We start from the raw sequence: 9,863 nt of genomic DNA, 5'->3' as shown, positions 1-9,863 counted from the left end.
GTATGCCAATGAAAATGATTACGACCTTACTATCGGCGGTGATGTAAATATTGACAGGCTAACTTCCAGCCCCCAACGCCTTGACCGTCGTGATATCTTGGAATCTAACGCATTTACAAATGTTATAAACGAATCTACTCGATTCCATGCTCATTGATGCACACTCATTGACGGCTTTATAACAAATAGCGCAGATGCGCCTATTTCTTGTGGTTTCATTAAAACACATATTTGTGACCATCTACATATACATAATTTTAAGCCCAAATAAACTTCAATTTCAGGATGCAAAGTCACCGCCCCCACAATTGCGTTGCATATGCCCAAGCACTATAGATATATATTTACTGCAGGTATATCCAATATAAAATGCGACGCCGTTTTCTGTGAAAACGATGCAGACACAGCATGTAATATCTTTATTGAAACTTTTATAAACTTTTATTTTTTTTTTATTTTCTATCCAAACAAAAGAAAAAGTGGCCACGCAAGGCAAGAAAACCTTGTATTACTTCAGAGTGCCTTAAATATATGAAATAAAAAAATACACTTCACGAGCACTTTTTAAAATCTAGGGACAAAGAACACTTTAGGACGTTTAGAAAACACAGGATTACTTCAAACCCTCTCTTAAGGGAAAGAAAACTTCAATATATTAGAAACCTCCTTGACCCTGAAAAAACCAAAGCATTTGAAGTCATCTGGAAAAAGTTAAACACTTTGCTTAGTCTCTGCTCGGACGGCAGCACATTCCCGATGAAACTTACCGTGAACAACCAGATCCTCACTGGTGCCGACCTTGCCGAAGCATTTAATACTTTACCTCCATGAGAGAGAGCTTACATGACAATAATTTCGCCCGTTTCATGGGCATGCAAATAAGCGAAAGTGCATTTCTATTTCCGGTAGCTACACAGGAGGCTACGGCTCATTTCAGGTCCCTAAAGAACAGCAGTTGTTGTCACCCTGACGGCCTGGAAATTCGGCCAATTAAACGTGTTATTTATATTGTTCCCTGTCTTAAAATATACCCTGAATTTAATGTTCTCATTAGGCACTTTTCCTAGTCGCCTTCAGATAGCCAAAGTTTCTGTTATGTTCAAGGGTGGAAACAACAATAACATATCAAATTAGAGACCCATTTCCATACCGCCAGTTCTTTTTTCTAAAGTAATTGAAAAACTAATACATTAACTGATGTTTCACTCTGAAACAAGTACCTCATTATGACGGCTTTTTCGCTCGGTTTCACAAAGCAGCGTCCATCCGGAACTGCACTACCAACGCTAAAAGAAATTATACTGGATGCATTCGAAAATGAAACATATGCAATTGTAATTATCGTTGACTTCTCAAAAGCCTTCTATAGAATTAACCACATTACACTAATTAAAAAACTAGACAAGAATGGTTTCCGGTGAAACTTTTTAACTGTCATAAAATCATATTTGGAATACCGACAGCAAGTAGTTAAAATTAATGGCTGTGCTCGTAGTTTTAAAGAATCATCAAATGGCGTGCCCCAAGGCAGCACCTTGGGTCCGCTATTTTCAATATCTATGTAAATGACTTTGTGAACATCGATAATAGCACAACCTTTATTGTTTATGCAGATGATACAAGCTTCATTTTCAATGACTGCGATTTGCTTAAATTTGTAAATAAAGCAAACAGTGTTTTGGAACTACCGAACACATGGAGCATAAGCAATTCGTTAATTACAAACACCTCTAAAACAATATCAACACACTTTCGTCCCAAAAATAAGCCCATAAACTGCAATTTCACCCTACCGATTGGACCGGAAACAATTGAAATTGCATCTGTAGCCCTTTGCGACACGGCGTGTACAATTGTACACGCGATTTTCACGAGCTTTTTTGCGAGCTTCTATCGTCGTCATCAACACTTGGGCCATTGGAGCCGCATTCGAATTTACCGCTCTACCGGACGGTGCTGCCATCTCGTGATTGCCGCGCCAAATGCATTACCAAAACAAGAAAACAAGATGGACGCCTCGACGTTCTACGGCGCGTCAAGTAGGTGCTCTTGGCTTTATCTTTTCTGCCTATTTAAAACGTTGATTAAGCTGGAAGTAAAGCTGTGGACCTGATAACTAAGTGCTATAGATAAGAATAATACGGAATTATTTTTTATTGTACTACTGGTTAGGAAACGGTGGTCATGTTTACGATGGCGTGTCTATTTGTACACAACGTGTCACAAATGCACCGTTTAGGCGGCCGCCGGTTCATCCTGCTGTAACTGCTGCGAATGTCGCTTTTCTGCTTTACTGAGCCTTTTTTTCCTTTTATAGGCATCCAGACTCATGCGAGAACAAGACGCAAGACTCCGAACTCGTCAGTAGACCAGCTTTTTGACGCCATCATGAATGGAGATGTGTCAGACGCCGATCTTTCTGACGATGAAGTCGCCGATGTACAGGCAGCTCAAGCGGTAAGTGGCAAATAGCGAAATTTCTTGTTAGCAGTTGCATCATTTTGCCTTTACGTTTGCAGGTAACTGCATCGAATGAGGAGCATGACCCTAAAATGCATCCTGCAGACGACGAGGGTGATCTCAGTGACAGTGATGAGATGCCTGCGAAAAAAGTGAAGCATGTCAAGTGGCTCTCCAAACCTTTCGATCCAGTGGACACGCGCTGCACCTACCACCCGCTTGGCGCATCAACGCCAGAAGAACCGCTAAAGTATTTCATGAAGTATTTCACCGATGAAGTGTTCGAGGACTTCACGAAGTACACAAATATTTATGCCTTGCAGAACACAGGAAACGAACTTTCGTGCTCCGTGCAAGAGATGAAAGTGTTTTTTGGAATTCTCATTTACATGGGTGTCCTGAAATTCCCACGTGTCCGCATGTATTGGCAAAGCGGTACCCGAATTTCTGCAATTGCAGATGCAATGGCGGTAAACAGATTTTTTAAATTGCGAAGCGCATTGCACATAACTGACCAGAATGAGCCAAGGGATGCATCCAGTGTGGACAAGTTCTGGAAGGTGAGGCCGCTCCTCGATGTCATTAGGTCCCGGTGCCTTCAGCTTGAAGAGCTTGAACATAACTGCATTGATGAGCAGATGGTGGCATTTACAGGAAGGGTCCCAGCAAAACAGGTGGTGAAAAGTAAGCCAAACCCTGTTGGTGTGAAGATCTTTGTGCGATGCAGCACCGATGGTCTGGCGCATGATTTTGAACTCTATCAGGGCAAAGGCACAGGAGTAGACCGGGAGTTCTCCTACCTTGGTCTAGGGGGCTGTGTGGTAATGAGACTTGTGGAGTCATTCCCACAGCACCGCAACCTGAAATTGTTCTTTGACAATTACTTCACGTCCGTGCTGCTTCTGAGGGAGCTAAAAGGTATTGGAATCCTTGCCACGGGTACGATCAGGTGCAACAGGCTGCTGGGTTGTAAGCTGAAGGGCGAAAAAGAAATGCGAAAGGAGGAGCGTGGGAGCACCGATGTCAAGGTGACAGAGGAAGGAGACGTTGCCCTTGTGCGATGGAAGGACAACAATCTGGTCACGGTGGCCTCAACACAGGTTTCCACTGGTGAAGCTAGGGCTGTGAGCAGGTGGAGCTCCTCGAAAAAGGAGCGCATCGAGGTAGAATGCCCACAGGCTATACTAGAGTATAATCGCCACATGGGTGGGGTTGATAAGTTGGATTTTATCATGTCGCTCTATCACATCAGAGCAAAGACAAAAAAATGGCCTGTAAGGGTAATTTCACACCTCACCTCATTTGCGCTTGCAAACTCATGGTTGCAGTATTTAAGAGATGCTTCTGCTGAAGGCCTTGTCCGAAAGAACACGATGGACATGCTACAGTTTCAAACCGATACTGCCATGAGCCTGCTTGTTTCCGAGAAACCTTTGGAGAAGAAGCGAGGGCGACCAAGTGCGGAAAGCTTACAGAGGGTATCAAAAGCACCTCATAATAGTGGACCCCTCCTTACAAACACTGTTCGTTTGGATGGTAAAGCGCACTGGCCTCAGCACGTGGATGCACGATTCCCACAGCGTTGCCGGAAGCCTGGATGCAATTCCAAATCACGAGTTCGGTGCAGGAAGTGCGAAGTGTTCTTGTGCCTGTCCGCCACTAATGACTGTTTTTATGAATATCACACCAAGTAAGCAAGAAGGCTGATCAGCTGATGACCAAAGAGGAATTTTTTATCGCTCTACCTGCAATATTTTCATGCAATAAAGCCTTCGGTTGACTTTTGCTGACTTAGTTGTATTGAGTCACAGTGTGTACATATGAGGACGCGACCTAATTTATTAAGTACCTAAGGTACCGGCTTGTTTATGGTTTTTTACTGAAATATTGTTCATCAAGAGTGCACACAGGCAGTTTCAAAATTTTCTGATGACTATATCCTAATGCGTGTCGCAAAGGGGTAGTGAAAACCATGGGAATGATCTTTCACGAAAATATGCTACAGAACAATATGGCTGAGCGTGTTCACTTTAAACTTTCTCGTATCGTAGGTTTCGTCTCGCGTCTGCGTTTTCTTTTGCCGCAAAGAATTAAACATTTATTATATGTTTATCTATCTTTATCTACACTAAGTTATTGCTATGTAGTATAGGACCCCACAATTGAAAAGAACTTAGGCAGAATATACAGACTACAGGAAAAAGCTGTGCGTATACTTATAGGTGCTCCACGCGATGCACACTCTAAACCGATCTTCGAAGGCCTAAATTTACAACCAATGCCTAACATTTACAATTCAATTTTACTTAAGCGATATCGTACTTGTAGAAAAAATCGTGATTCCTTTTTTTATGAACTTAGCGCATTCAATACCTCGCACTTGCTCATGTAGCACGCGAGCCACTGATGATTGGAAAATCCCTTACACACGTACCAACTATGGTTGCCAAATAATGAACCATTTACTGCCACTAACATCAAACAGGTTTTACATAATAAATGAATAATAGCGTTCTTTTTCTCCAAACATCCCTTTTTATAAGCGTTTACAATGGAACCAATACTATACTCAGACATGTCTTGCCATTGTATATACTCATGATTTCATGTTATACTCATGATTTCATGTTGTTGTTTGCTATGTGTTAAATGGTGGGAAAGCCTTCGTCAAGCCTTTATGGTTTTTGCTTTAACCCGCAGCATCACCGTTGTGACTGTTCTATTGTCTCCTATGGTGCTGAAATAAACTGATTTGATTTCATTTCATTTGAGTCCAGCAGCCTTTGCAGATGCTTTGTCTCGAACTCTACTTCGCAGGAATTTCAATATGCGATTCTCTAGGTGAGGTTGTACATCATGGCCAATTTGTTTTGGCACGGGTTACCCCTTTATGTATTGTCAAAATTACTGCAAATATTATTCCTGTTTTTTCATGTGGGCTGAAAACACATATGCATACACACTTTTCCTTATGGTTCACCATGTACGAATGTTTCCCATCACCTTTAAAAAATTAATAATTGTAAATATCATGCCTGAGGCTTTCGCCTTGCAATAGTGAGTGTCGAATCGTAATAATAATAGATGATTATCGAAAGCACAAGATCAGAAGCATGGACTCGCCCTGCCTCGATTAATGCAACAATGAGAATATCAAGAAGACATTAGAAACCTGGAAAGCGCTCCTGAGACCAACATCATATGCGCAAGTAAACAAGGAAACGGCGTCATAAGGTGTCGCCGATATTTGGTTAATGCATCAGGAATGAAGTGCCCGAAGTTCAAGTATACTACTGGTCACGCTAGAGACTCGGGCAATACAGGGGCGGCACTACATCAAAGGCAACGCTAACGCATGCACGGCAGCGTTGACGGTAGAAACGCAGCTCCAAGTTTACGCAAGGTGCGGCAAAGAGCCGAGTCGCGCACAGTCGCATATGCATTCGGTTCACAATGGAAGGGGCGCAGTTCAAAAGAGGGCGCGGAGCCCCTGGCATCGTGGCTTCGGGCTTTCCAGAAACGTGCGGACGCTATTTGATGACGCCTCTTGGCAAATGCGATGTTGAGAGAGAAGCACGCTTGTTTTTTTGTTGTTGTTGTTGTAATGGCAGCATTTACCATGGACGTGCTGCGCACACCGCGAGGCTACACTGGGAAGCGTTGGCTGGCAACGACAGTCACGGACGTGTTCCGTCCAACTGGGCAAAGTGAAGCTCCTGCTTTTTTGTTTGCTGTCGCTGCGCCGCCGTTATGCAAACTTGCGCGGCATAGCAATTCAAAGAGCAGGCTGAGAGAAAGCACACGCTGTTTGGTGTGTGGTCGGCGGGCTGCGCCATGCTAGCTGCGTACGAAAATTTTACCAGAAAGCAAAGCGAAGCACGTACAACAGTGCTAAGGGCAGATTTTCGTGCTAACGTGGTTAGAGATGCGGCCAAATCGGTATAGTTTGCTAATATTTAAGTAAACTAATAAAGTTATTCACTGTTCAATCAAGCGTGTTTAGAAGTCAGCACCCGTTTTGCTAATTTTTCCTTTCTTAATCCCGTCCTTGAGTTGTTTAGCGCACTTTGTTGGCATGCCTATAATGCCATTAAAAATTAATAGAACACGTCTTCGCCACGTTTATGGCGGCTTCACTACGACACGATCTTAAATTTGTTCAGTGCGAAAAGACATACGATGCGATGAAGACGTTCGACTTCTTACGCACGCTGACGTACTTACATAGTTATTCAAACTTCATGAACTTTCATTCGATAATAGAAAAAGTACTAACAACAGATACAGTGAAACGTAATATGAAGCAAAAAGTGGGAAATCTTTTTATTCAGACTACATATTCGAAAATAATACATTGTCACGGCTCATACGAATTTTGGGAATGTCCCTTGAAGTGACAGAGGCGGTGAGTGTCTGCTGTCGGCGATCTAAAGACTCGATGCACAGAATAGAGCACGCGGGAAGGCAAAGCGTAACTTGCGAGGTTGCGTACTGTACGTCCTAGACACCCCGAAAGATCACTGCCCCAGTTTATGACGTAGAGCTCCCGGTTCCAAAAACACGAGGATACTTCGGTAGACTGCATTCTGCTGCCACAATCGTCTTATTCCTGTCGATTTCTCTCCACGACGGCGTCGTATCTCCTCTCCAGGCTCACACCACAAACACACCGTTGCTGATTTTTTTTTCTTTTAGATTGCATAGTTTCTTCTATTTCACCGGACCTTTTCAGCCAATGCAAAATGCCCGCGCTTTCACGCAATTAAGCTGAAGAAAGCTGGGTTGCCTTCATCTCGGAATGTCAAGTAACTCCGGCGCACGTGGATTCACTTGAGAGCTTTGGGGTGGATTTAATCTAATGTGGCAGATGCTGGTGGCGACATGTATCGTTTCTGTGCCGCCTGATCTGACGGTTGCGGGACGCCTTCGTTGCCTAAGTCTGCTGCACATTTCTTGTCGAGATGCTGATAGGCTGCTTGGTGTCACAATTCGCCCGGTTTTTATTTTATATTCCTACATGTTCTTGAGCGAAGCAGGCGCTGCGGATTTAGGAAAAAAAAAATATTTCAGCCTCATTCTTTGAGGTAATCAAGGATATGGGAAGTATTTTGCTCGTAGCTGGCTATGCAACACTACTTCGGGTTCTGCGAAGCGCTGTCAGATGAAGCAGTGTGTTTTCGGAAAGATGGCAATTACGTGTGCGACGACTGCACTAAGACGATGATAGCGACGACGTCAGTACTGTGTCAACGGCGTGGGAACTAATTCTTTTTTTTTTAACGTAAGGCACGAGCCGACCAGTCGTCTCAAACAGTTTCTTGGCATTGGCACAAAAAATGTTTGTCAGTTCCGCGTTTCAATACAGAAACAGAAATACAGGAGTGGCTTGATGACTACAGCACCGATATTTTCTCAAGGAGGCCATTTTGTTATCCCAAGCAACAATCAATCTCTTTTTATTGAACTGGCCCAAAACGGTGCGAGACAGACGCACCTACATACCTGCCTACCTTCATATATGTATGCTTATATTTGTACAGGTAGAATAAAGTGCGCAGAATGAGGCAAATAACGCTTCCCGTTAGAATTGACGTTTCTAACAATGACACACCAGTGTTTGTCCTAGCATGTCCCGTTAGCCGAAGGCGAGGCTCCCAGTTAGGACGTAGAAATATTTTTAGTTGAAAAGAAATAGTTTCAGTTTATATTTTTTGCGAAAGACACATTTCAATTCAATGCAATTAACACTAGCATATTGCCCTAAAGCAGGTTTGCAATCGGACTCCATTGGACAGTAACTAATTTTTCTTAGGTCATTTCTAGGAAACATGGAAGTCTCATTTAAAATATTGTTGCTAAATCATTGTCTGCCTGATGTGGAATGATTAATAACTTCCCTAACAGGCAACTACCCACACCCTCTAATGCTGCTTCCAAACACACTTCATGGTTGTTCCACAATTACTTTCTTTGGATACATATGCTTTAAACCCATGTCAGTGGCCAATTGTTCATGGAACGTTACTAATATGTTTAAAAAATATGTTAGTAAACTATTATTGGAATTAAATTTTAAAAAGTTCGACTGGAATAACTGAGCCTGCGGTGACGTCAGCACCGTTCAAGAAAAATAGTTTACTAACTACACGAAGGAAACGGTGTGATTATAGCGGAGTACTATGCAGGCCATGCACTTAATTGATCATTTACACCCCTTTAGCACCGTCTTACCAGGTACTGTTATTGCAAGGCCACCAAATATCTTTGTAAGGATGGAAGCAGGAGCGTGCATTCTGCGATATAAATTGTACACCCTAAGCTGGCACATATCTGCACAGTAGCGTTACGCTCTACGTCATGAACAATAGGAGCGAAAACGCAGTGCCACCCGGTGCAAGAACTCTACCGCTCCAACAATCAAACGCAACAGCATACTGCTCCTGTGAAGTGATGGCCTGAGAAGGTGCACAGATTTAACACCGAAAAGAGCTGAACTGGTTTCAAGTATGTTAAATGTGTGTGTTAAAAGTGTGTTAAATGCGTTTTTTGTTTTAAATTATTCAGTAAAAGGCGCTGGGAAATTACTCTTGCTGTAGTAAAATGTAGCCCATTTTCGTCTCTTCCTCCTGCTGACGGCTGTTCCACTCTAAAGGGCACTAGCAGGACGTTGCATCAAAGCGAAGGCAAAGTAACTATAAATGTAAAGTGGCAGGCTTTACCCGATTGTCGCTTGTTGCGAGAAAACAGGTAAAAAAGTGATACACAATCATAATATTCGGTGCGTTCGCGTCATAACACGGCGACAAGGTTCTGGGCTCCCACAAAACATTGCGTTATCTTCTGTCATTGCGGCATTCCGTGGTTTCTCGAACCAGGAAAAGGAAGGCCATACATTTGACGTGCTTTGGGCGCCCAAAGACCGGTACCGTCCTATCCACGCCGATTCGCACACATGGTTAAATGTAAAAGTGATACTAGGGGACAAAAACAGCTTTCAGAATTGTCTCACGCTGGCCGCCATGAAGTAACTTGCTGTTTACGAAAACGCCAAGCGTTAAAAGGTCACTAGACGATCTTTGGCTTGTTGGCACATGACGCCGAAGCGTTCGGAGTTGCAGAGCGCCCTAATGAACTAGGCGATTACGTTCCCAGAGAGAGAGAGGTTGTTAAGAGGAATTTCCGCTATTTGCTGCAACCCATTAGGGAGCACGTCTGAGCGCCCTATGTTCAGAGCGCTCGATTTCTACCAGCCAAACAAAACGCGCGCCACTAGAGTGTTTGAAAGCCCCCTGCCTGCCGTATTTGCCACGCGCGTGTGCGGCACGCACGCCTGCAGCAAAGAGATACCGCATTAGGTTTCAAACGCTAAACATAGACATTTCTAATGAAGCAGCAGGATTTTA

At 43.4% G+C, this 9,863-nt stretch overlaps 1 protein-coding gene across 1 annotated transcript; it reads left to right on the top strand.

Annotated features, from left to right (window-relative positions):
- The first annotated feature begins 1,837 nt into the window (after positions 1–1,837).
- Positions 1,838–5,174, top strand: LOC140212959 (piggyBac transposable element-derived protein 3-like). The gene is made up of 5 exons (XM_072284075.1): positions 1,838–2,039; positions 2,318–2,457; positions 2,520–3,623; positions 3,789–3,918; positions 5,161–5,174. Exons 1-5 carry the CDS (start codon positions 2,009–2,011, stop codon positions 5,172–5,174), a joined length of 1,419 nt encoding a protein of 472 aa, XP_072140176.1. The 5' UTR covers positions 1,838–2,008.
- The last annotated feature ends 4,689 nt before the right edge of the window (positions 5,175–9,863 follow it).

Source organism: Dermacentor andersoni, chromosome 8 (assembly GCF_023375885.2).
Source record: "Dermacentor andersoni chromosome 8, qqDerAnde1_hic_scaffold, whole genome shotgun sequence".
In the NCBI taxonomy this organism is placed as follows: domain Eukaryota; kingdom Metazoa; phylum Arthropoda; class Arachnida; order Ixodida; family Ixodidae; genus Dermacentor; species Dermacentor andersoni.
This window is presented reverse-complemented; position numbering and strand designations above follow the sequence as displayed.